Genomic DNA, 26,828 nt, shown 5'->3' on the forward strand with positions numbered 1-26,828 from the left:
TAGCTTTTGCATCAAAATATTTTTATTTTATTACGTTTATGAAACAAAATTAAAGAGGCGTTCTGTACAGCATATCACGTATACCTGAAATAAATGCTTAGAAGTACAAGGAAGAATTAAGAACTCAGCCTAGAACAACTGTAGTTTAATGTATCACGCTTAAATCAGATGGAAGACCAGTACAGTGGTGGGGTAGAGACACAGCAGAACTGCATGCTGCGGAAAAGATAAAAATATAACGGGTAGAGACACAGCAGAACTGTATGCTGCGGAAAAGATAAAAATATAACAAAGTGCTATGAAGTCATAATTATAGCCTCAGTTTATAGTTTTGGTTGAACGTTTGGGGCAATGCAGGCACAGAGGAAGAAAAAGTAGTAGTTAACTTCGTGACATAAACACCAAATCAGCAAAGTAGAGGAAAACCACTGTATAAACAGAAAACATACTTTTAAGGAAGAACAATAGTTTTGCTTCAGCCATCTGCCACATTGCAAAACTCTGCTTATGCAAGCAGCATCTCAACAATAAGCTTTCAATAGTGTATATGCAAGGCCTCAAGTAGTTGTTTAAAACCAGAGATACCAAAATAAAGAAAACTGCTTTATCAGCTTCTTGAGATGGCAAGTGCTGTAACAACCTCCCCCAAGCTAATGTCCTCTAAATGTTTTGAACTACAGCCCCCCATCACCCCTGAACATTGGCCATGCTGGCTGGGGCTGACAGGAGTTGTAACCCAAAAGATCTGAAGACCAGCTTTGACTGTATCCAGAAAGGCCCACAAGAGCACATATGCCTGGGGTGGTGATGAGCAATTTTCATTTCTGGTGGCAACCCTCTAACTCCTCCACGGGGAAGAGCTGGGGCCAACTTTGTAAGGTCTCTGTGTGCACATGAAACACAGCACAGGAATCTATGAATAAATAGCAAATATATGGCTGCAATGCTCAGGGGAAAAAGCTCCTCTATGGTGGCATCCGTCCCCTCTCTTTTAAATGCTAGAGGAATTATTCACAAGGAGTGAGCTTTTATTTGCAACTTCTTGGTTTAATTGCTAAGGGTGGGTCAAATGTAATTCCAATTATCTGATTCTATCACAATGTAATGCTCTCCTCCCCAGCATGCCCTCTAAATCTGTTCCAGGGGCTCTCCCCAACCCTCTGGAGCAGATTTGTGGAGGAAGAATCTAGTTGCCTGAGTGAAAATCCATGAGCTGATGTGACATTGTACTTGAAAACCCCTCTATTTTTCTCAGCATTGTTGACCCATCACACTAAGCAGCAAAAAGTGCTGAATACTGACTCTTAATTAAGGTGTTTCATCACAGAACGTGCAACCAGTGAGATATTTTGTTAAAATTCCTTGCATGTAGAAAGCAAATAATCCTAACTCTAAACCTAGCAAGTTCAGTTAAAAAATTACAAATTTCAGATGAAAGACACCAGTTACTTAAAATGTTTTTCAATAGTTTTGAATTAAAAGGGTCATGTTTTAAATTATGAACACATGAAAGAGGAAAATAGGAATTAGAGATATGGAAACTTGGAACCCAGACATAATAGAAAAAAAATGAGAGATGCCAGAATTGTCTAAGAAGCAAGTAATGTGATATATCAGGAGAAGCAATAAACACATTTTCAACCAAAAGAGAACAATTTTGTAATCAGTTTCAGAAATCTTAAACATACAAAGCTCATCACTGATAAGCATAATGAACAACAGAACACCAAAAACAGCAGCACACAGAGACCCAACCAGTTTGCAAGGGGCTAACACCAAGAAAGTATTATTCATTGGAGTGGTAATAGAACTTCATAGTTTCAGAAGAATTGATAAACTTCATAGATATTTCTTGCTATAAACACTGAGCCAACTAGATCAATGTGTAAACCAGGGATGGTCATTTAAGGAAAGCTGTCACAGTTTAAATTATAAAGAACACCTATAAGGCACTCTATTTTTCAGATAATATAGAAAAAAAAATCATCTCCGTAACCTCTATCAACAAGTTTCTTCAGTTATTGACCAGAATGTATTTGTGAATGCATGTATGTAAAACTTTTACAAACTATCCCCAAACCACTGAGAATTGTGTCTTAAAGACAGAGGTCTTACAAAAATATATATACTGGAAATATAATTTCCAATATTTGTAAACATTTTTTTAAGAATCAAGAAACTTAAGTATTCCTTGGATTTCTTGCCAGCTAAATTGTGCATTTTAATTTTGAAGTAAAAATGCTTTATTTTTTTTTTTTATTTTTTACAGTTAAGATGACTCTGCATAATTTAAGTTAAAGCTGGATAATTTTGAAGGAGATACAGTTCCCGTTTAAAACATCTCCTAATTACCAGTACTTAATTGTTTCGGCTAAAAATCCATTTTTGGAAGACGTCTGAGGGGTTACACGTCACCAAGCTTGGATGTTCTTTATTTCCTGTCAGGCACATCTTTAAGGCTGCGTTGTACAACGACTGGTCCTAGAAAAGGAGAGAGAGAGAAGACACATTTTTATATTACTTTTTCTCCAAGGAGATTAGGGGGGCATGCCAGGACTACCCACTTTAACCTTAAAACAATGCTGTGAAGTAGATTGGTCATACAATGGCTTATGCAGAGTCACTCAGTAAACTTTGGGGCTGAGTGGGAATTTGAAACTGGCTCTGCCCAATCCAAGTACGACAGGTGATTGTACTATATCACACCGTCTCTCTGGTTCTGCCCATTAATCCAGCCAAGATTTTGTAGACATCATGAATACTTGGAGAGACAAAATTCTATCAATGCTGACAAAGACTGATGATTCTGCAACAAATTCCCCAGTGCTGAAAGCTGCAGCTATACAGTGGTACCTCGGGTTAAGTACTTAATTGGTTCTGGAGGTGTGTTCTTAACCTGAAACTGTTCTTAACCTGAAGACCACTTTAGCCTATGGGGCCTCCTGCTGCCACCGAAGCATGATTTCAATTCTCATCCTGAAGCAAAGTTCTTAACTTGAAGCACTATTTCTGGGTTAGCGGAATCTGTAACCTGAAGTGTATGTAACCTGAAGCGTATGTAACCCGAGGTACCACTGTATTTACACCTTTGAATTTAGAGCCTGCTATATCCTAGAGGCTTACAGTGGGTTGAAGGTAGCTATATTTGATTTTTTTAAAAATGCTTCCCTTTATCATAATGGGTTCACTGTTCTACAATGGTATCTAAAAACATGGCTGTAAAGAGCTGTTCTTGAGAGGTACCGGGAGAAGGGAGAATGAGATCTAAGAAAGTTTTTACATAGGGCTCAGAACTACAGCTTTTTCTACACATCTGAAGAACTTTTCAGCTACCAGGAAGGAGCTGGAAAACCTCACACATGTTCTGAAGAAAAGTCATTCTAAGTATGTTCCAAGTTTCAGATTGGGGGACAGGGACTTGCACAGAGGAGCTTATATGCAACAATAAATATCTCTAAGAAGAACTTGCTCCTGTATCTGCCCTATTGTATGGGAGCAGTACATGTAAATGTAAAACTCCTCCTCCACATTTAATTAACTAGCAGCTCCAAACTACAAAAGCTATATGTTCTCTTTTTGCTTGGCTGAATTGATTTGAAAATACCTCTCGGATCTCCCATTTCTCTTCAGGAGGGGTTCTGCTGTTCTTCCCTTTGTAGCCACAGTCATGAAGTTGTGCTTCTCCTGATAAAGCATGTAGGCACAGCTCTTTCTGGATGTTGTGCCTAATTTCATGATGTGCAGAATATTCAAAGTACTATATAAAGAAACAATTCAGTCAGGGAAATATCACCCAAAACTCAACCATACAAATTCACGGAGTCCCTTTGAACTCCAGATTAATGCTTACAGAACAACTTTATGCTTTGCAGATGGAGTGCTTCATACACAATGCCTAAATCATGACAAGGGCAGGTCACTAAAAATAGTAGGGTGAAAATGGAAAGATTTTAGTTTCCCTTCTGTCTCCCACTCAGAGACAAGGCAGGAGAGATAGCTATGTGGCAGATTTCCAATGAAACTAATTTGTACAGAGCAGATCCCAGAGCTGCTTGGGAAGGTAGGAGGCTCTCTGGAACAATGTAGGAAGTTGCACTGGGGCCTGCAGGGAGAATTGGTGAAAACTGCCTTCCTCTCCCTTATTCTAGAGCAGCAGCTTCTGCTTGACTCTGGTCCCTTCTATGAACAGCAAATACAGGAAGTCTTTCCATTCATGAAAGAGACATTCTGGATCTAACCCTGAATTAGTATGAAAAGTCTGTGCAATGTCTAAGGATCCTAGAACTCTTGCAATTGAAAGGTGCTAACCACTCAAAGTTAAGCACTTTTAAAGCCACACTGATTTCAGTGCTTAACTTTGGCAAGATCATATCCAAGGCAATTGCAAGGGATAGAAGCAGCTGTCCAGCCATAGTGTGCCAGCACTGCCTTAACAGTATAAGTGAAATGTCTTCCACTGGCATGGCACCCTTGCCAACGCTGATGCAGACCAGGCAATAATGACACTTGCAATATGCCCTGGACCTCCTTTGGGAGGATTGGTGGGATGAATATATATGCTATTAAACGAATATAAGCTACCAGATTGTTCTTCTCTTCCTGTATCAAACTGATAGTATGAAATTCAAAAACAAATACTATTTAATAGAAGAGACCATTGAGTGGTTACTAGGTAACCACTAAGGAATCAAACAATGGAATTATTGTCCACATCTTTCCTATTTACCACTACAGTACTTTTTACGATAGGGTAATTTACATAAAAATGGAGTGTTTTTTTATTGAATGAAATTAGCTATGATTTGCCAACACCTAGTTACATTTCCAGAGGTGCTACATTTAAGGGATGCAATATGTTCTAAACCATTTCTGCTCCACAAGTTGTGCACCGAGAAGTGTTTGTGAGAAGTTCAGCCATCTAGGAATGTACATAGGCTCAAAATGGTAGGTGGTTTTAGCATAGGGAAGACCACTCTAACCTCCCAGCATGAGGCTGTAAGTATGACAGGACAGATGACACAGGCCTGGTTGCTTAGTCACCCACTGGTTTCCTCCTTGACAGCAAAAGTTCTAAAGACAAAGGAAAAAGCAGCAGAAGAAAGAGGGAGGGAAAGAGTAAAGATTATTAAGTTTACAATGCAGAAATGAAGAGTGTTCCCGCAGAATAGATCAGAAGCAGACAAAAAGCTGAAAGACAGATGAAGAGTGCATGGCAGAGACAGTCAGGGAACCAGTGTAACCAAGCCAGTATATAGCATTATGGAAGCCATCCAAGTTATTAGCGTGAGGTTATAAAAGATGTGGACTCTGCAGAGGAAGGAGACTCAAATTGAGAGTTGGTCTTCACTTTGGGTTCCACTGTATCTATGCCAATGGTAGCTTACTCTCCCCTAACACAATGCCCTCGTTTTATACTGAACACCTTAAATGAGAGACATGCTTACAATATACACACTCAAACAGGAACATAAAGAACATCAGGCTTCCCAAATAAAACAGTGATTACACAGTAACTTCTAACCATAGTGATGGCTCCAAATTTGGTGCTGCCCTTGGAGAGCTCATTGCTCTTTATAATGCAATGCAGTAATCTAACCTTGAGGTTACCAGAGCATAGGCAACAGTAGTTAGGCTATCCCTGTCCAGGTAGGAGCATAGCTGGGCCACCAGCCAAAGCTGATGGAAGGCATTCCGGGCCACTGAGGCCACCTGAGCCTCGAGCGACAGCAAAGGATCCAGGAATATCCCCAAGCTACGAACCTGCTCCTTCAGAGGAAGTGTAACCCCATCAAGAGCAATCTCCTACCCATCCGGTCTAGGGAACCACTCACTAACAGGGCCTCACTCTTATCTGGATTGAGTTTCAGTTTGTTGGCTCTCATCCAGTCCATTACTTTCACTGCCTCACCTACAGATGTAAAGGAGAACTAGAGCTAAATGTCATCAGCATACTGCTGACAACTTACTCCAAACCTCCAGATAACCCCACCTAGTGGTTTCATGTAGATATTCTAGGCATGAGACCCTGATAAATTTAAAACATGGTCTGAAAACTCATTGTTGTGCTTATCTGCACAGTTACATAAAAACCAAATGCAACATTTTACCTGGTTTCCTCCAAGCCCATGACATGTATACATAATCAATGGCTTGCCACCATTATTATTTTCTCCAGCATCCAGGCATGTTCTTCTTCCAACATTTTTTAACTAAGGAATGTAAAAAATGGAAATGTAAGTGCAGAATAGCATAGCTAAATCCTCTGCTCATTTGCTTTATTTCTTCTTGTAAAAAGAAAAGCATACTCACAAATCCATATAATGGAGGATTCAAGTCTGGTACATATGCCTCAGGATAAACATTGCTAAGGTACCACGTAAAGTTTTTACATTGTAATTGTTGCCTTAACTCATATCTTTTTGAGAGGTCACCAAACGTTTTCTGTTGAAACAATACTAAATAGTGTTATAACAAAACCAAATCACAAATAATACTTTTTACTGAAAGTAAACACACAGGGAATTTGTAAATTAATTCAGTTAAACAAGCTTTAAAGTATCTTTTAATAATGAAAATAGAGATTGGAGGTCCATTTAGAAGCCACTCAACTTCTTTCAGCCCTCAACACATTTCCTATAATCATTATATGTTCTGATCAAATTATCCTTTTCCATGTATCCCCAAAGAATCAGAAGTGGAGCAAGAAACACCACTTACCCAATAATGGTGGCAACAACCCAATAATTCCTTTTCTCTTTCTCTCTTATATATAAATAAGTAAATAATTGACATAAATTTATAGAGCCAGGAATACACACAAGCACACTTGAGATGCAAATCTACATTATCCTTTGCCATCCATTTTTAAAATCTCTAACTTTAATTTCCCCCCTAAACAATTGGCCAACTTGGGGTTTTTGAGGTTATCAAATGTTGTTAATTCCTTATTTACATTTAACATGACATAAGAAAAGCCTACTGAACCAAGTCAAAGTCCTGTCTAGGTTCAGCAGCCAATTAGATGCCTATGTGAAGCACGTAAGCAAAATCTGAGTGCAATAGCACTCTCTCCATTTGTGACTCTGGCATTCAGATGTATACTGCCATTGAAAGTAGAGGTAGAACACAGCCTTATACTCTGTGCATATTTTTTTTTTAAGTCATCCAAGCTGTTTGCAATCATTGCATCTTACAGATACTGCCTGGTACTAGCCTTCTAATATTTATCCTAGTTGGCTAATATTGCTTTAGCAAAATCAAGATTCTTTTTAGTCATTCTTTTAGACTTCACATATATTAATCAACTGAATGTTAAAGAGAATTATTGAGAAAGATCCCCCTCATTCCTACTACAAGTTGGTGGATGCAATTAACGGCAGTACTCTAGTTCAAAGAGCTTCGGGGAGGTATTGTATAAAAGATTAAATGAAGAGGTAATGGGCACTACTGAATCTATTCAATATATTGCCAAGCAGAGCAAATTGAATAAAGAGTGCCTACTACGTTTATATATTTTCGCAATAAATAATTTTTGCTCACCAAGAACTTCAGTGCAGCAACTGATTTCTAATACCACCACCATCGTCACCTACTTGTTTAACTATTTTTGTTGCTTCTGTGTTTCTCCGGTAAAATATATACTTATATTCATCCATCCAGACTTCTGCAAGACGAACTTGATTACGGGTGATCACTTGAGTCCCTTTTGGAAAGGTATGGGGGCTCTTGCTGCGAAATACATGGCCCACAACTGAGCAAGGTATGATTTCCAGCTGTCCCCCACATTGCCATACCTGAAAAAATAACAGTTTCACTTATCAGCCTTTAACAGAATCACCAGATAGCAGGTAATATTGCTCTAGAAGCATTTGTATAAAAATGCTTTCTGAAATCAAACCCCGTCTACCTACATGCAACAGGGAAAGAAAACATTTCTACCTTAAGTAAGATATTATTGCAATACTGATGCAGCAACCAAGCACCTGACACCACACTACTAGGAATGGGGAGAGATCCAATTCAGCCCACATTTAAATATGAATCTACTCATTTTCCATTTTCCAAAACAACACGCAAACTGAAACAGAGGCATTATTCAAAATTCACATTTACAGGCGTCCCCCCCGCACTTACATGCAATCAACTCGTGCACGACTGTGCATATGCGTGGCACCAGGAAATAAATAAGTACAGGTGGACACCATTTCATGTGGGGGTTCCGTTCCTGGCCCCTGTGGGCATCAGTGGAGTGTGTATATGCATGCCCTGCCCTGTTACAGTCCGTTTTCATGAGGATATTAAAAAATCAATCAATCACAAATTGTTCCAAAATGTTGAGAAAACAAATTTAAGGCTGGAAAACTGAGGACTGAAATGGACAGATCCTTCCATCCCTAAACGCTACAGTAGTTTCTCCCTCCAGGTTATCATTAGCCGAAGACCAAGCTCATCTGGTCTCCTACTTCTATAGGGAGCAGCTGAAATGCAACCGAGGTTTTGTCATTGCACCTTCATGTGAATATTGTGTCTCTAAACTTACTCGGAAAGACATTTCTATATTTTCTCCTCCCCATATTTCCATTTCTTCATCATAGCTTCCAACTTTGTAAAAGTAGTCCTTTGATATTGAAAAGAGGCCTCCTGCAAAAGTGGGTGTTCTGCAAAAAAGAAAAGGGAGGGGGAATAATCTTTCATGAAGTAGCAATTTCCCAATCTGGGGAAAGCCTGTTACTTTTCTTTTTAAGATCCCAAAGCCCACCCCTCTTCAGGAAAGCCTGATAAATGGGCAATCAACACTTTATGAACCATCAGCAAAGGCAAACAGCCAACAGCAGAGGGAAACGCATTAGTGAAAATGTTTGGCTACTATTTGGGCTTTGTAGAGAAGCTACTACCATGAGCTATATGCACATTAGCATCCATTTCAAAGCCAGAACAATAAAATAGTCAACAACTGTCCTGGGAAGAAATTGCTTCTGAAATATGACTTGTGCAGTAGTTGTATTACTACAATGAAACAGTGTGATATGGGGCAGGGGGAGGGATTGCTCAACTCAACTGAAGGGAGGGGAAAGGAAATGTGCCCTAGTTTTAATCAGTCATTATATGCCCCACCTCCATTTCTAAGGTAAATTTCAATGAAATCAAGGAGCTATGTGTAAATTGCATTCTGTAATGGTGCAGAAATTCTAAACCCGAAGCAACAAGCAGGTTTAATTAGGGGTGCCAACTTTTCTCTTACAGTCTCTTTCTGCCTCCAACAGCTGCATTGCTCAACCAGTTCAGATATTCCCATCATCCTACCTTCAAAGCCAAGGATACCATCACTCAGGCTTTTGTTACAGCCAAAAAAGCAACATTAGCATCCATAGCACTCTCAGTATTTAAAATTCAACTGATGGCTTTTTATATACATACAACTCTTCTACTGATAGAGCTTATTTGAGGTGGTTCAGATCCTACTAAAGCTTAAAATTTCAAGAGTTCTTTGAAAAAAATGTTTAAAACCTGAAGTACCATGCGAAAAGAATACAAGATGTAGATCCTTCTGCAATTCTTTTTCTCTTTTAACCAAAATGAAAAAAGTTACATGTGAATTATTCTTTGGAACAATATTTCCAAGTAAAGATTTTGTAAATGGAAAAAAAATTAAGTTTCATTGCTTACTTAATAGGGTACGTTTCATCTTTCCTTCTCTTGCCTTCATGTTCAGGAAGAGATTCCCATCCAAACGACAAACTCCAGTCAAAATTCCCTCTATTATGGTTTTGACCATAAGGGGAAGGTTTCATGAATTCAAAAGTATTTAGATCTATAGATGAAATATCAGGGCTTACGACACGAGTATTGTTTTCAGCTATTCTGGCCAACAATGGCTCTAGCCAGCCATAGAAACATTCACCTGAGAGAGGAAACAGGAGGTAAAATAATTATTATAATGCTGGATTTATCCACTTTCATAAAAGCAGTTACAGGAACATTTTAATTTCACTTAGGCTGTGATCCTATGCACATTTATTTGGAAGTAAGTCCCACTGAATTTATTTACTTCTGAGTAAGGTAAAGGTAAAGGACCCCTGGATGGTTAAGTCCAGTCAAATTTGACTATGGGGTACGGCACTCATCTCCACTTTCAGGCCAAGGGAGCAGGAGTTAGTCTGCAGACAGCTTTCTGGGTCATGTGGCCAGCATTACTAAACCACTTCTGGCACAACGGGACACCGTGACTAAAGCCAGAGTGCATGGAAACGCTGTTTACTTTCCTGCCGCAACGGTACCTATTTATCTACTTTCACTGGAATGCTTTCAAACTGCTAGGTTGGCAGGAGCTGGGACAGAGCAACATCGAGCAGATTCGAACTGCCGACTTTGCAATCAGCAAGCCCGAGAGGCTTGGTGGTTTAGACCACAGTGCCACCCATGTCCCGCTTGAGTAGACCTACATAGGGTTGCTGTTATTTTTAAAAATCCACATGTATGCTGGAAATATTGTTAGCTTACAGATACCTGCTATGAAATATCACATACATGATCAAATGAAAAATATGGCTAGCACGAAATGAAAATGAACTTTGATTTTTCCCATCCTAAACCTCAGTCCGAAACACAAATTAGATATTTTAAAAATGGACTAGCTTTGGCTTTCTCCCGAGATTCATGTGCATTTGTGTAAAAGCTGTCCTTAGCTTAAATAAATAGTTTTTCTGCAATCAGTTCCATATTTTTAAAAGCTGTGCATTTTCAACAGCAATGCTTCTATAGTGTTATTTGTTAGAAAAGCAGTTAAAACAGGACAAGGAAGAAATCAATACGAAAATTATTTAATATTTGTTAGCTAACTAAACACTATTACAGTCCAACGCTATTACTTACAGTGTGCATCCAGAAAAGTGAGGGTTTCTCCAGTTGCTATTGAAGCGCCTAATAATCGAGCAGTGATGAGCCCCTTTCTTTCCTTTTGTCGGACAACTTTAACTATCTGGAATTGTTTCACATAATCATCCAATTTATCCTGCAAGTATTCTAAAAAGACAACAAGACAGTCTTTGCCAATTTAATAAAAGGCAAACGTTAAGTTCACTTTTCATAACTAGCCACTCAATAAGAGGAAAGTCAAAATACATTTATTCTGAAATGCCTGTACTGTAGTTTCAGCTTGAAGGGATAAGAGTATCTGCTTTTATTGAAGAATGGGGGAAGGGAGATACGACCCCAAATACACCAGGAACCAGAATTTGGGGGAAATGCAATTTCTAGTACAAAGCAGTAAAAAAATTAGTTCTGTACAAAGATGAATTTGCCAAGTCATCATATCTTCTTGACAGCTCAGTTGGTTAGAGCGTGGTGCTGATTAATGCCAAGGTTGCAGGTTTGATCCCCATACAGGACAGCTGCATATTCTGCATTGCAGGGGGGTGGACTAGATGATTTGCAGGGTCCCTTCCAACTCTCCACTTCTATGATAATTTTTTTTGAAAAGACATTCTACTGAAAAGTATTCTACTGACAGAAAGAGAACAAGTTTTACTCGTTTGGCAGGGGAGTCAAATAACATTAGTTACCCTTACCACATTTATGAAGTAGGTTGGGCATTACTGAATTCTTTTCATAACTAAATTAGCCTTTTTAAAGGTGTGTTTCATAATTTTGAAGGGGGGGGGGAGAGGGAAAATTTGCCTGGTCCTGACCTAGAGACTCACCCTTTAAGACTGCTGCAAGATAGCAAGTCAGTTGGATAGTTCAGAGAATGCATTCTCTCATTGCCACAGATTGTAGAGAGCAGGAGCCCTCCTTCTGCCATTCACAAAGGAGACTAACATTCCAGTGGGTCCCATATGCATGTACAATCCAATGCTTACAGGCAACAATAATTTGTTTACGTCATGTGTGCATACGTTTCATTGAAATATTATGCCTTGCAAAAGTAACGGTGGCAAAGGAAGTGGGGCAAATGCATCAGGCAGACGTGGGAGAAAGGCATTCTCTCACTTCCAACAAATGGAGAAAGTAGTGTCTGAGCCAGTCTTTCTTCACTTGCTGTGAAGCAGAACTACAGGCGCTCTTTCTTTGGCAGATAACGGAAGGGGAGGAATGGCAAGAGAAGGGGCTGCTGGTGCACCAAAACAGCAGCTACTAATTAAGATAGAAGCTCAGGTTTGATATTCTGCCAAACCATGGTTTAAGCTTCCAAATGTACAGACAACAAAGTATGATTTAGAGTTTCTCATCTGCTTTATTTTCCACCCACTCATCACCAGCTTCACAAGTCGGTAAATTCACTCCTGTCTCCATAGTGCAGCAGCCTCTTGAGACAAAAGCATAATTGCAGCTATTGCTCTTATAAAATCAGATATCACATCAAGCCAGTTAGCACAAACTATGGTTTGCAAACCTATGTCAAGTCATGTTTTCAAATTCTAGTTTGGTGGCTGTTCACAAACCATAGTCAATTCAGACATCATGCCTAATGTAATTAAGCATTAAGGATCATGAACTGAGACAAAGAGAAAGCACAAATCATTTCAATTTGAGAGATCTTTATACTTTAGAAATATAAATATTTTTTGTTATTTAAAAAGTGTGTATTTTCAGGAACACAAAATAATATGAAAAACTCAAATGTGAAAAACCACACACAAACATTATACGTTCTTACCATCTACACTGGCATCATCCACCAAAATTATTTCCTTCAGTAATATTGCAGGGGAAGTATACATCACACTGTGAACTGTTCTTAAAAGAGTAGACCATGCTTCATTGTGGAAAACTATGATAACACTTGTGGTAGGTAGTGGAGGACAGCGTTTAAACTTTTGCTCGATACATCTAGATGACAAAAACAGTTTTAAGAATGAAAAATGGATTATAAGTCTGATACTTTGATGTGGCACAGATAAAGCTTAGCAAGTATGGTGGAACTTCTTTCTCACACCAATACTAATATAAAAAAGCCATGCACAAGATCTGTGTGGAGCAATTGTTTCCAGAATATCCTAACAATACCGTAACATGTTTTTGTAATACATCACAAGGGGCATGTGGCAATTTAGAACAATTGCCACCATAAAATGTCCAGGATTTACAATTTATCAAGGATTAGACACTTGCGATGAAAGAAAAGGGCATCCTTTCATCAATACATCTTAAAACGGGTGGAGAACCTTCAGACCCTATCTAGGCTCGCTATACCTGCCCATTTGGCCAAACAGGCCATTCTGGCTAAGCCACACCCATCTGCCAATCACCTCACAACATATATCGCATCTGTTGTGGGAAGGCAAAAAGGCAGCTGGGCTAGGACAAAGCGGGCTTCTGAAGTGACAATGATCAGATGACTGGCAGCACTTCAGCAACTTGTAGCAAATAGCCTTGTGCAGTATTTTGAAGTTGCCACAATCAACTGATTGTCTGGGCTTCAAAACACAGTGCCATTTTAAAGGTACTTGCAAAGAGCCCTGTGCTGTGCTTTGAAATCCTGACAAACCGTTGGCTATCGAGATATCAAAGTGCCATGTCATCTGAAATCACTGTGATGACAGGTTGGGGGCGGGTCCCTGACCTCATCAAATTTGCACAGAGTAAGCATCTGGTCCACTAGTGAGTTTTAATTTCCAACCCCTTTCTTAAAGGAAATGTGTGAAAGGGCACCAAGCCCAAACAAATTTACCTCACAATCTATTGAATTTCTTAGATGCATTATTTGCTTCCATCAGAGATAATTAGAAAATTACTGTACACATACTTACACAGCTTCATACATGCAGATGCAAAATTAAGTAGCTAGAAATTATGCTAATGATAGTGGCGACAAAGCACATATCAATGCAGAACATGGGGAATCAAAACCCCCTTTCAATATTTTGCATATGTAATTAAAGACCAGAAATCCAAATATACTTCAACATACTCAGGAGGTCGTGTGTCTGGTCCAAGATCCCGGTGTAAAGAAATCCTGTCGCTTGCAAAAGCGTTGAAACAATGTTTTTCATCTCCGCGTTCTTTTTCCTCCTTCTCAGCTGGACTTAAATTGACCGTTTTGAATGGTTTACCAGAAGCCCCTGGAGCATGAGAGTCCTGAGGGGGTCGATCCAGGTGAGGTGTCAGCTCTGCTGCTGTATAGGAGCCAGGTAAACAGCGCTTCTGTCCTGCCTTTTGAGTTTGCCTAATAGGCGCTTTAATCTGCATTTTTGGCTTTGCAACTTTAATATTGTTCACAGCTTTTAATACTAGACCCAGTACATTATTAATCTTTCCATCTTTTGATGGGCTCCCAGGCTCCTCATTAAAATCCTGAATGCCAACTTCTCTTTGTAGCAGAAACAAAAATATCAAGAAGATAAAAATAATGAAGGTAAACTTCCAAAGTTTCCACGGGGACAAATGTTTCATTGTGAATCGTCTTAGCAGCCTTACGAAAGCCATCATGCCCACCCTCCACTTGTCCACGTATGCAAGTGCTTCCAATGATGCTATTCTTTATTCATAGAGGTAGTTAGATGCTTCATAAAATGGTCATATCTGCAGAAAAGTTTTTTAAGTGTTAATAAATGCTATTGTATAAATGGACACTTTAATGCTTCATAAGGACAGATGCATCTGCTTAATTAGGCACAGAGTAAAACCTGTGCAAAGCAGGATAGCATTCTTTTCAGTACAGTACTCAAGCTGTCTTCTCGTTTCTAAACTTGCCACAACTTGTATTTGAATTTTGACCAAGGGCTACAAATAATAATAATGATAATTTATACCCCGCCCACCTGGCTGTACTGCCCCAGCTGGCGGCTTCCAGCATATATAAAAACATAGTAAACCATTAAACCTTAAAAAGCTTCCCTAGGCTGCCTTCAGATGTTTCCTAAATGTTATATAATTACTCATCTCCTTAACATCTGATGGGAGGGTATTCCACTGGGAAGGCACCACTACCAAGAAGGCTCTCTGCCTGGTTCCCTGTAGTTTCACTTCTCATAGTGTGGGAACCTCCAGAAGGCCCTTGGTACTGGATCTCAGTGTCTGGGCCGAACGATGGAGGTGGAGATGCTCCTTCAGGTATACAGGGTCGAGGCTGTTTAGGGCTATAAAGGTCAGCACCAACACTTTGAATTGTGCTCCGAAACGTACTAAGACCCATATACTTGACAAATAATACAAAATGTATTATTCCGCACTGTATATATTCTAATCACAGATACTGATGGTACACTAAGGCAACTAACTTCAGTCAGATGAAGTGAATTGACATTGATGGTATACCACTGGCTGAGCGAAGGTCTCATTAGTCATAAACATGCATCTTGATGCTAACCTAAATGCAGAAATGCCACGTGCCATTTTCCTTTCAAGCAAAAGTCATCAGGGAAAAAATGGGCTTGTGCACAGAACTTTAAAATTAAGCTTCAAGAAGCACTCTCTTCCAAGTCATAAACTCCTAATTAAGCTCCAAAACACCGCATTTCAACAATAAGATTTTGAATTATTATTTTTTTAAAAAAAATCACTTCAGCTGAAATATTAAAGCTCTAAAGCTCCAATCCTAAAATGCTTACTATACAGGAAGTTCTATTGGATTCAATGGGATTTACTTCCTTAGGATCAATGGTGTGCGTTCAATCTTGGTTTTAGGGATAATTTTTAGGCACTTGCATTGTAGTCTGGCAGACAAAAAAAATAATCCATGTTGTTGGGAACCAACATCAAATTTTCTTGAGCCTGGGATTCCCACCCTTATAACTACAGAAAATGACAAATTAATTATACATCTTTACATATGTGATACTACTGCTAATCCATGGGTTAGGCAGTTAGTACTTATTTGACATTCTAAAGATCACCACCTCCTTGTAAAGCTAAATGTATCAGCTAGCTAAAATGTGGTGTAGCCTGTGAGTCATGGGAAAGCCAACTACAACTACACACACCTCCCTTCTTTATGTCAACATCTTCTGTTGACCTTCCACATCACCAGCAGCAGCAGTTCCTGGAAGGATAAGGAAGATCAGAGCCGCCTATTCACACTTTTTTTTTACAATGCACACCATTCTGTTCTGAGGTTGGGCAGAGCTTAAGAAAAAGCTTTTGAACCTTTAATATCTTGTGTCTCTCCTGCACAATTTCAGCAAGTTACACACACCCAAAATCCCACCCATTCAATACACTGAACAACACATATTACACAACAATTAAAATTGTACAGGAAGATGCTCACATCTTCCTCCACCTCTGGCCACCCTAATCCCCATGGGGGCACCTTTGCAAGAAACACAAAGTACTATGGCTGCTCCCAAATGTTATAGCTTAATTCAGTCAGGCCTGATCCAAGAACCCTGCAGGATTAGACCAAAAGCTGATCTAGTCCAGAATCTTGTTTTTTCACAGTAGCCAGCCTGGTGCCCAAGGGAAGCCTACAAGCAGGACATGAGTTCAGCTGCCCTCTCCCACAGCTATTTCCTAACAACTGACATTGGGGTGAGGGCAGTCTCCTGAAATCTCTTATCCCAAAACTTTGCAGAGAAAGGTCCAAGAACAAGAGGTTCTGCCTGCCAGCTGCATAGCAACAGTTCAGACAATGCAACACAGCCAGACCATTGGCCTGACTTCCTAGGGTCCTATGATAAACCTTACACACCAGAGCCCACCTAACCCTAAGCATACTTACTCTGAAGCAAATCCCACTGGGCTCAACCAAACTTACCCCCTGCGGTTTAAAATTGGAGCCTTACTATTTTATGTAGGCACTTTTCAAAGCACTTCATATGCCTAATCTCGGCACACCTTAAAACTCCCTTGGCACGGGTATCCCAGGATCATCCCACATTGGGGATCCTTCCTAGGACAGGGCTGCCAACTTGAATAAAATATTGGGGGTAGGGCAGGCAAGCACCGCCCTGCATAACTGATCACATGACGCAACACCCACACACCAGTTGAATGGCAATGCCCATCCACTTGGGCAGGGGGCAGCCTCCTCAAATACTGCATTTGGGAGGGGTGGGGGAGCAAAGGGACCTTGGCCCCTAGGTGTTGGCCCCTGCAGCTTAGGACCAGGCATGAGTTCGAAACATACCCGTTCACGCAGTTATATGTGCCCACAGGGCATCATTGCCCAGGGGCTCTCTCTCCATAGCTGTCAACTTTCAGATTTGAAAATAAGGGATCAGCAGCCTCGAAAATAAGGGACCAGCAGCCTCACCTTTCCCGGGGACAGTCTACAGAATATCTAACAATCCGGGATAGCAGCTGGAAGCAGCGGGAAACGGCGCTGGAATAATGGTAAAAGGTAAAGGTAAAGGGACCCCTAACCATTAGGTTCAGTTGTGACCGACTCTGGGGTTGCGGCGCTCATCTTGCTTTCTTGGCTGCGGTGTACAGCTTCCGGGTCATGTGGCCAGCATGACTAAGCCGCTTCTGGTGAACCAGAGCAGCGCACGGAAATGCCATTTACCTTCCCGCCGGAGCGGTACCTATTTATCTGCTTGCACTTTGATGTGCTTTCGAACTGCTAGATTGGCAGGAGCAGGGACCAAGCAACGGGAGCTCACCCCGTTGCGGGGATTCGAACCACCGACCTTCTGACTGGCAAGTCCTAGGCTCTGTGTTTAACCCACAGCGCCACCCGCGTCCCTACATATACCCATACAAAAAAAAATAAAATCCTTCCAGTAGCACCTTAAAGACCAACTAAGTTAGTTCTTGGTATGAGCTTTCGTGTGCATGCACACTTCTTCAGATACACGAAAGCTCATACCAAGAACTAACTTAGTTGGTCTTTAAGGTGCTACTGGAAGGAATTTTTTTATTTTGACTATGGCAGACCAACACGCCTACCTATCTGTAATATACACATACAGTTCAGGGGTCATTTACCTTTTCGTTACACACACACACACACACACACACACACACATAGACACACACATACACACAGAGTAAAAATGTGTGTGTGTGTGTGTGTGTGTGTGTGTATTCTCTCTCTCTCTCTCCACTACATAGCTGTATCTGATCAATACTGTACCTATAAAATCTCCCCAGAGGACTAGTAGAACAAGACCAGCAACACCCCCCTCCCCATCCTCGTTACCTCGGGATAGGGCGGGAGAGGAGGAGCAGGAGGTGGGGAGGGGGGCGAAGGGCGCAACCGCTCCAACCCGAAGCCTCCCAGCCTACATGGCCATTTCTGCAAACGGCTCTCCGAGCTAGCAACCGACGCTCGCCCCCTGAAGCAACGGCAGCGGGCGACCCCCCCCCCCCGCTGCTCTCATTGACCTCCACCGGCAGCCACCCAGCAGAATAAGCCCCGCCCTTACCTGTGCCAGCAACGCGAAGAAAGCGGTTTCGGCTTCGGCGTGGAAGGAAGGAAGGAGCGAGCGTGCCTTCCTCTGCCCTCCTTCCCTCCTTCTCCACGGCGGCGGCGGCGGCGCACCGTTGCCAGGGCGGCGAGAGAAAAACCCTGGCCTGCGATTGGCCGCTTCGTGAGGTTCGGCAGCGCCCAGGTGAGCGTCGGGCCGAGGAGGGCGTTCACCTGAGTGGCTCACCTGGGCAGCTCAGGTAAGGCGCGCGCGCGCAGCCCCTCCTTCCGCTCCTCCAACGGAAGGCCCCAAGCCCACGTGCCCCTGGCGGGCGCGAGAAGCACGGAGGCCCCGGAATGATCCTCCTCCTCCTCCTCCGCTGCCCTCTATGGCTTTTTGACGCCCGGAGGCTCTGCCGCCCGGACGCTGCCGTTGTTTCCACCTCTTCTGCGCTCCTTGGCGACTCTTTACTGGGGTTCCTGCGAAGCTTATTTCCGAGGGGCAGAGGAGGGGTGTGTGTGTGTGCTTGAGCAATGGAAACTCCAGAGCAGAATTAATTCAGCAAACTGATACAGGGATGGATGAGCTCCTGCGGCGTTCGTTGCAACGTGGAGGCAGTAAAAGGAAGGGGAATTGCATGGCCCTTGCTATGTGTTTTTAAGGCCCGGATGGAAAAATGAGGGAAAATCGAAAAGCAAAAGTTCGCAGGCAAATTTAGGGTAATATATCGGTGTGGCTGTGATATATGAATGGGAGAAAGAGATGGAGTGTTGAATATGATCATTATAGAAGCGGATCAAGAATACAGGTCCCCGGGCACATTGCTAGAAACTTAATACAGTGGTACCTCGGGTTACATACGCTTCAGGTTACATACGCTTCAGGTTACAGACTCCGCTAACCCAGAAATAGTACCCCGGGTTAAGAACTTTGCTTCAGGATGAGAACAGAAATCACGCGGCGGCGGTGCGACAACAGCGGGAGGCCCCATTAGCTAAAGTGGTGCTTCAGGTTAAGAACAGTTTCAGGTTAAGAACGGACCTCCGGAACGAATTAAGTACATAAACAGAGGTACCACTGTAGCCCATTTACCTTCCTGCTGCGGCGGTACCTATTTATCTACTTGCACTGGTATACTTTCCAACTGAAGCGAGGTGAGTCGCCTTCTGACTGGACTTCACTGTCCGGGGGTCCTTTGCTGTTTACTTAGTAGGTACAAACCCATGACGTAAACTTGCACGAAATAGGTACACCAATTTATGTCAAGATGCAAATTTTGGCCAATTTTCTGAGGGGAGAAAACAAAGCTGGCTTTTGTTGTTAGGGTTCAATTTGCCTCTGAGCTCATTGAGTGGCAGGAGACTCAGCTATACAGCTGCAAATCAAACATTTTAAGTTTGTTGTAAAGTGTATTATACAAATGTGACACTAGATGGAGATGGTGAGCTATGGCAAATTCAATATATTTTTCAAAGCATTTTTGTAAAAAAATCATTTTCACAGCATTTTCAGTATGTGTCTAGATTCCACCTGGGACTCTTTGCACAATTTTCAGCCAACCTAAAGAGATTTTTTAGAAATGGGGAACGGGGCAAGAGGTTGGGGGCTTTAACGAAAAGAACAGGGACATCCTAACAATGCCTCTGCAGGCATCACTCGGTCCTTGAATCTAGAAGACACAATAATAGAATTTTGCACAGGTGTCACCACAAAGGTTTTGTAAAATCTACATTTTATTGCTGGAGATGTCAGACACTCAGTGCTCAAAAATACATATGTAGTAGCTACAAATAGTGTAAAGGAAAATGGAAAACTGCATGCTTTGGGAATGACAGGGAACTGTTTTAACAGTGGAAATTGACAGGATGCTCTGAGATTTAAACAAGTATGAATTGTAGAGTGTTATTGTTGCTTGCTTGAGTAATTTATAAAGAAAGATATATATTTAGTTTGGCATCATGCATTTTATTTTCAAATTACACTGAAAAAAGTTATATTGACCAGATGCTGCAATATTTTAAGAAGTATTTACATTACTGTATTTCAGTTCTTTCCATAGGAAATATGAATCGTCTCCTTTTTAACAGCATAAAGTAGATTTCACAGTTCTGTGTTCTTGTAAGGTGGCTGGGAAGAAATCTCACATTTCCCCTCATTTTTATCCAGGTTGACTAGTTCAGTTATGACGTATTATTAGTGATAAGAATAAGGTCTGTTTGCTTTTCTAAGATTTTACATAAAGAGGCTGAAGACTAGAAATTTTAAGCCTACCCCCTTTTTCCCTTCAGGAAAAGCTGATGCATGAAGGGTCAATTCCGAGGACATGTGGGAGCAGTGGTTGTTTACCGCTACCTCATTAACAGCTGCTTTCCCTTCAACTAGGCTTTATGTCATGAACTGTGTGACTTTTTAGCCAACACCACTGCATGGTATGAGTTAAAATGTAAATTAATCTAGCACCATAAAAAGGAAAGTTGTTAATGTCTTAATTTCACTTGTGTTTTTTGCTCAAATGAACAATCAAATGCATACTTGGGGAACAAGCCCCATTGACAATAGTAGACTTATTTCTGAGTAAACACACAGAGTTGTTCTGTTAAACAATACTCTGTAGGGACGTGGGTGGCACTGTGGTCTAAACCACAGAGCCTCTTGGGCTTGCCAATCAGAAGGTCAGCAGTTCAAATCCCTGCAACGGGGTAAGCTCCTGTTGCTCTGTCCCAGCTCCTGCCAACCTAGCTTTTCTAAAGGACGCCAATGCAAGTAGATAAATAGGTACCGCTGCAGTGGGAAGGTAAACGGCATTTCCATGCGCTGCTCTGGTTTCCATCACAGTGTTCCGTTGCACCAGAAGCGGTTTAGTCATGCTGGTCCCATGACCCAGAAAGCTGTGTGGCCTGAAAGCGAGATGAGCGCCGCAACCCCATCGTTGCCTTTGACTGGACTTAACCGTCCAGGGGTACTTTACCTTCACCTTCACCTTTACTTAAACAATACTCTACAGCAGCTTTTTGCTCTTGTTGATCTGTGCTGCATGATACTGTGTATGTTTGCTCTGAAGTACCACTGAATTCATGTAAATATGCATAGAACTGCAAAGCCCTTTTTCTTGTTACTTTCATCCTATTTCTTCCACCTCCATTTCTTCTGTACAATCAATACTTTCCAGCATCTTCAAGACAAATGGAAAAACTAAATAATTATCAATTTGCCAAAGCAATGTAGTGCTGTTTCATAGGCAAGTGTGTAAATTGATGGTTTTTGTTTTTTATTGATATTTAACCCCTGATATTTAATCCCAGAACTGTACTGTATCATGCTAACATAAGAGAGTAGGAACACAGGAAGTTACCTTATGCAATGTCAAACCATTGGTCCATCTAACTCAGTGCAATGACTGGCAGTGGTTCTCCAGAGATTCAGACCAGGGACTTTCTTGAACCTGGGATCCTTTGCAGGTCAATCAAATGCTTTACCACAGAGCCATAGCTCAGGTGCAAGAGGACAAGGATCATGCACCTTTAGAGCTGAATAGAAGAGAGAATTGTAGCAGGCATAACAAGCAACACTGCTAAAATCTTCTCTTCTACACAACTATCAACGGTGCAGGAGCCCTGCCCCCTTTCGTACCTGTGGCTACCCTGCTATAATGATTTTTGTTGCCACACATCTCTCACTGAAGTCAGTGACAAAACTTCCACTGCTAGATTGCATCTCAAACTGCTGCATAAAAGATTTTTGGAAAAAATATTATTTGTGGTTTCACTTTAGAAAATGTGCATCCCACTATCTATCCCACTATTTTGAAATGCTAAATGCAATGCTTAAGGGTTTCATTTTTCAGCTACCTAGTGTAGGGGTTGCTTGTGTTTAGATTTGAAAGGTATAGAATTGATCATTTTGGTTTCTCTTGCTACTATGATCATAAAGACACAATTTGACTGAGAACCTATTCCTTGAAACTATAGGACACAAAACATTTCAAGCATACTGTATGATAACAAAGAGCTTATATAAAGAGCTTGCTATAGTTGTATGTATAGGTATCCATAGCTATATATACTGTATATGCTGCTATAGGAAGCTTAAATCTCCAGTGTAAGAGAGCAGTAGAAAATGCAGACACACTCCCTTCCTCCTCCTTCAAAGGCAGAGAATATGAGTTGCTAGGCAACACCATACTGAACACTGGACTCCTTTTTCATTAACATAACTGAACTGACCTCTCTCGCTCTCTCTCTCGTCCTTTCAATTCAAAGGCCATGTATTAGAAAGGAGGCTTAAGTTATAAAATGCTGCTTAAAATATTGTTAAAAGCTCAAATGGAGTCTTCCCACTTAATGGTGAGAAAAAAGTAGGGTCACCCATAGAAAAATGTCACTCTATTATCCTGAATTCAGGAGGGCAGATGGCTCACGTGAACCCAAACAATTGGGTTGGGGTGCATGGATGTAGCCAAGGGGGCAGCTGCCCCCCATCAAGTAAACAAATAAAAATACTCAGCTGACCAACTGCATTGCAGATAACTCGTTTCTGCCCTCCCATAAAGCTCCCCCCCCCTAAAATAATGCCTGGCTATGCCCATGGTAGGGTGGGGTGGAGAGTGCAGAGGAAAAGAATAGGAAAAGTTATTGGATGAGAATGTATCAGAACACAGAATCTTCCAAACAAACAAATTTTAGGCAAACTGGCAATCCAAGGCATGCGATCAACCTTTATGCGTTGATGATGGTCTTCTATATCAGTGACCAACTTAGGTGAAAACATGTTGTTCAAAAAATAGGCCATGGCGGCTCCTGAGAATTAGCCTGCTGACCCAGCTATATTGGAATTGACTGTAATGCATCTAGATGTGACCCTGACAGCACTTAGCGGAAGTGTGCCAGCTTCCTGATACTCCTGACATAGCTGCTAGCCTGTGGGTTACAACCCCCTCAGCAAAAGCTGGGAGGCATCAGTTGTAATCCCTTGGATGTTCCCCTCAAGCCCTGGGGCCATTCCCTTCTGTTGGAAGGACATACCTGTGTATACTGCACAGCTTATCCTGCACCCACCTCTCCCCCCAAACTAGCCTGATGCCCTCAGGTGTAGAAATGGAAGATATCCCACCACCAGTGTTGAAGATTCAACTGCCACTCCATTAAGGTCTCTGTATGGGCAATAGGGAAGGTGTGTCATTGCCTTGTCTCAGGCAGGCTTCTGTCTGGGGGCCAGTTGATAACACCCTCAGAACAGGTTGTTTTACTTCAGGCATAGGCAAACTCGGCCCTCCAGATGTTTTGGGACTACAACTCCCATCATCCCTAGCTAATAGGACCTGTGGTCAGGGATGATGGGAATTGTAGTCCTAAAACATCTGGAGGGCCGAGTTTGCCTATGCCTATTTTACTGCCTTTCTTTACTTAGAAGGCTTGGGAACTGATAGCCTCTGTGACATGGAAGGCCCAGGTGAGCTACAGCAGGAGAAAAGAGGTTCCAAAACAGGCAATTGTATAAATGAAAACAACCCTAACACAGAGGCTCTCTGTGACGAGTCCAGAAACAGAGAACAGAGCTATAATGTTTCAAACAAAAGGCGGCCTTCAAATTAATAGCTTTGGTAGCTGAAAATGGAGTTTTAAACAAACAGATCCAAATATAATCTCCAAAGATAAATACGGGCAACTCTACGTAACGCAACAAGTCAATTTGCTTTTCACTTAAAAGCCATTTCTATGTTTAGCTCCAGTAAGAACAAAGTGAAAAAGTAGCAGCAATCAGAACTCAGTAATGACTGTGGTGGTAGTTTCATATCTGAATCAGAGGATGTGGATACCACAGCATACCAGGGGGGCAGGGAGGAGGAACCTTCAATCAACTGCAAGAACTATAACAATGAAATCTTAACATCAGTCTTGAAGTGGAAATCAAGTTTAAGGTGGATGGTAGTGGCAGAGGTTCATAATACGACCCATACCCTCTTGTGAAAAAACATTGTTAGTTTAAACTGTGTTTTAATGGTTGTTGTGTAACACATTCTGTCATTTCCAGTGTAATGCAGAACAAAAACAAACCAATAACCCCTCTCCCCACCTTCCCTGGCCCACCTTTATTTAACTATTGCTCCCAGATCATGGGATATGGTACATAAAGACAGATTTGAAGAAATATATTTATTTTATGTAAGACATTTATACATTCTTCTCGAATTAGTAATTCAGTACAGTTTACATGAAAAATACCAAAATTCATAAAACAATGCAAATCATATGATAAAAGTATATGTAAATATACTGTTTACAAAAGGTGAGGCATATCTCTGTCCACTTGAATTATGGCCTACATGCTATATTGCAGGCACTGAAACAAGCCTCTCAGAAAAAGCCATGGGAATTCTTTGAGGCTACATAGACAATAATCACTTGATGAAAGACAGTTTTACACAATAATCCAAATAATGAATTATACAAATGAAGTAAAATGTGTTGTCATTTCTACTAGAAGTTCTAGTAATAATACTACTTTGGAGCTTTAAGCATGGAGGACAACTTGATCTTCAATCAAAGTGTTTCAAACTGTGAGAACCCTGGTTTGCCAAAGTTTTTAAATTGGTCTGTCCCTGATTTTACTGCTTTCTCTATCTGCCAAGAGGTGCTTTGTTGTAATTTGTATTTTTAATTCTTTTATATTGTATTTTAAAATCATTTTAATGAATTATAAAATAATAATAATTGCAGAGTAGCATGCAAATACCGTTAGCTAATAAATAAATGTGGTAGAATGAAATTCAAATTCCTCCCGTTCAGTAGGATAGCCTATGGGGATGGGACATCGTTTCAGCTTAACCCACCTTGCCAAACGGTTGAGGCTGAACATCTCGAAAGACTGGCAAGTTGCGTATGTAATCAGTAAATATATCCTTAGGGAACTACTGGCACCTTGCGCAATTATGTAATGATTTCTGTAGTATAAAATAGCAAAATAAATTGGTCATTGGTAAAATAAACTGGGGTAGAGGAAGGGATTTTTTCGAGTTTTGGTCTACTTGATCTAGGATTCCATCTGGGAAAATGTTTTGCAAAAATAAAACAGTTAGACGTGTGAGACACAAATAAAGCATTCTCGCAGTCTTTCCCGCCGCTGCCTTTGAGGACCCTGATTATACACCATTTCAAAAGCATGGCCGTACTCCAAATAAATCACCTTTACGAGGGTGATGTTCGAAGGCCAGCGAAGGAGGGTGCAGCTGGGAACTCTCTCTGTCACAGAGCAACTTTCAAAGGACGTTCCAGCTGTGGCTGTTGTTCCCTTACACCAAAGTGATTTATTTGGACTGTAGCCAATACCTACAGGTGGGTAGTAACAGACACTGATTATCTTTTAAATTTGCTGAACTCTCTATGTGCTAAAAAAGTACTCTCCACTTTTTTTCAATGGGAACTAACTGAGCATGTAGCAAACTACACAGATAGTTTTACAGACCTTTCTCTGTTTGCCCCCCCCCCCCCATTTAAGATAAATACATACAATATTATTCAAGTTCTTAATGCTACGCGTGCCTTATCAAGTATTTCCTTTCTGATCTTGGGGTAGTTTGGATGCTGTTCTAAAACCTGTTGAAAGAAAATATATTCATAGTAAGCAGTAAAGTTATTACTTTATCATTGTTATTTATTAAATGTGTATATCTCCCTATACCTGCAAGTCTCAGGGCGGTTTACAACATGTAGACACATAAAGTCTCACTGTAAACTAAAACAAGTAGTTGACTATTCTACTGTTAGATATCTAAAGCTATTTCACTGCAGCAGACGTCAATACTGTCATTAACGAGAACTATACTACAGTGTTTTCCCCTTTTCATAGAACCCACAAGCAAAGAAACATGTTTGCAAAAAAAGTTTACCTTATGACAAACATTGATTGCATCAATGTATCTCTTGGCTTTCAGGTAATTAAATGCCAACTTGAAACCTGTAAAAAATGGTAAGTCAGAGGTTAATGCAAAAGTAGCATTCTCTTTTCATGTAATCCTAGCATTTTACAAGGGGAGGTGAGAGCTTGTGGATACCTGCTGCAGCCCCTTTTTTTGAACAAGGTTCCTTTAGGAGGAAGAATGGCATAGGCATTTAATAAATATGTAATAATAATGAATAATAAATTTAAAAACCTACTAACCACAGAGAGTTTGGCCAGAGAGCTGGAGTGGATCTCCCCAGTCTTGGCTGCAAAGAATCACCTCGGTTTTCAATTTCGATTACATGTGTGATCTTTGCTGTCTATTTTGTTGTTTCTCCAGCTTGTCAGCCACCTTGTGTATAGTCGTATAGAAAGGCGTTATATGAATTAAAAGTGAAGTGAAAATGAAATGAAGTTGCTAAGGGTGAACCTACCAATTGTTGGATTTGTTTGGTTTCCATATTTCCAGGCCATCTCGTAGTTTGCAGCTGCATCCTTATATGCTTGTTCTTTCTCCATTATGTATCCCATATATTCATAAGCTTTGCAACAAGACTAAAAAAGAATTAAAAAAAGAGAGAGATCTCTGTCAGCAAGTCTTAA

The 26,828-nt window shown here is 40.9% G+C and overlaps 2 protein-coding genes and 1 long non-coding RNA gene across 12 annotated transcripts in view; 1 reads left to right on the plus strand and 2 right to left on the minus strand.

Annotated features, from left to right (window-relative positions):
- Positions 1-18,730, minus strand: GALNT3 (polypeptide N-acetylgalactosaminyltransferase 3). Of its 6 annotated transcripts, none has more exons than XM_083496520.1 (12): positions 18,306-18,427; positions 15,549-15,653; positions 13,910-14,520; positions 12,656-12,828; positions 10,873-11,022; positions 9,667-9,901; positions 8,540-8,657; positions 7,593-7,793; positions 6,310-6,441; positions 6,108-6,209; positions 3,605-3,757; positions 1-2,481 (listed from the first exon to the last, which is right to left on the minus strand). In XM_083496520.1, the coding sequence occupies exons 3-12, from the start codon at positions 14,425-14,427 to the stop codon at positions 2,359-2,361; spliced, it is 1,905 nt and encodes a 634-aa protein (XP_083352646.1). In that variant the 5' UTR covers positions 14,428-14,520; positions 15,549-15,653; positions 18,306-18,427; the 3' UTR covers positions 1-2,358. The 6 variants fall into 6 exon arrangements, with proteins under 6 accessions (XP_083352646.1, XP_083352647.1, XP_083352648.1 ...); XM_083496521.1 differs by lacking the exon at positions 18,306-18,427 and adding an exon at positions 18,080-18,222; XM_083496522.1 differs by lacking the exon at positions 18,306-18,427 and adding an exon at positions 18,014-18,031.
- LOC310704314 overlaps positions 18,410-26,828 on the plus strand; it is a 9,665-nt gene continuing 1,246 nt past the window's right edge. The window contains exons 1-2 of the long non-coding RNA XR_014524712.1: positions 18,410-18,546; positions 26,218-26,252. This is a non-coding gene — a long non-coding RNA (uncharacterized lncRNA). The remainder of the gene's footprint in view (positions 18,547-26,217; positions 26,253-26,828) is intronic.
- Positions 24,425-26,828, minus strand: part of TTC21B (tetratricopeptide repeat domain 21B) — a 31,769-nt gene continuing 29,365 nt past the window's right edge. For 4 of the 5 annotated variants that reach the window (XM_083495819.1, XM_083495817.1, XM_083495821.1 and 1 more), the window contains exons 27-29: positions 26,660-26,780; positions 26,173-26,240; positions 24,425-25,879 (exon numbers count right to left, since the gene is read on the minus strand). In XM_083495819.1, coding sequence (XP_083351945.1) covers positions 25,802-25,879; positions 26,173-26,240; positions 26,660-26,780 — 267 coding nt within the window. In that variant the 3' untranslated portion in view covers positions 24,425-25,801. The remainder of the gene's footprint in view (positions 25,880-26,172; positions 26,241-26,659; positions 26,781-26,828) is intronic. The other variant, XM_083495818.1, reaches the window with a different exon arrangement.

Source organism: Podarcis liolepis (assembly GCF_965112155.1).
Source record: "Podarcis liolepis genome assembly, chromosome: 1".
Classification (NCBI taxonomy): Eukaryota; Metazoa; Chordata; class Lepidosauria; order Squamata; family Lacertidae; genus Podarcis; species Podarcis liolepis.

Coding starts and splice junctions, on each gene's coding strand:
- GALNT3 (XM_083496525.1), bottom strand. CDS start 14,427: ATGATGGCTTTCGTAAGGCTGCTAAGACGATTCACAATGAAACATTTG. Junction 12,829..13,909: donor CCAGACACACGACCTCCTGA/GTATGTTGAAGT, acceptor TTTGTCATCTAG/ATGTATCGAGCAAAAGTTTA. Junction 8,658..9,666: donor GATGAAACGTACCCTATTAA/GTAAGCAATGAA, acceptor TCTTTTTTGCAG/AACACCCACTTTTGCAGGAG.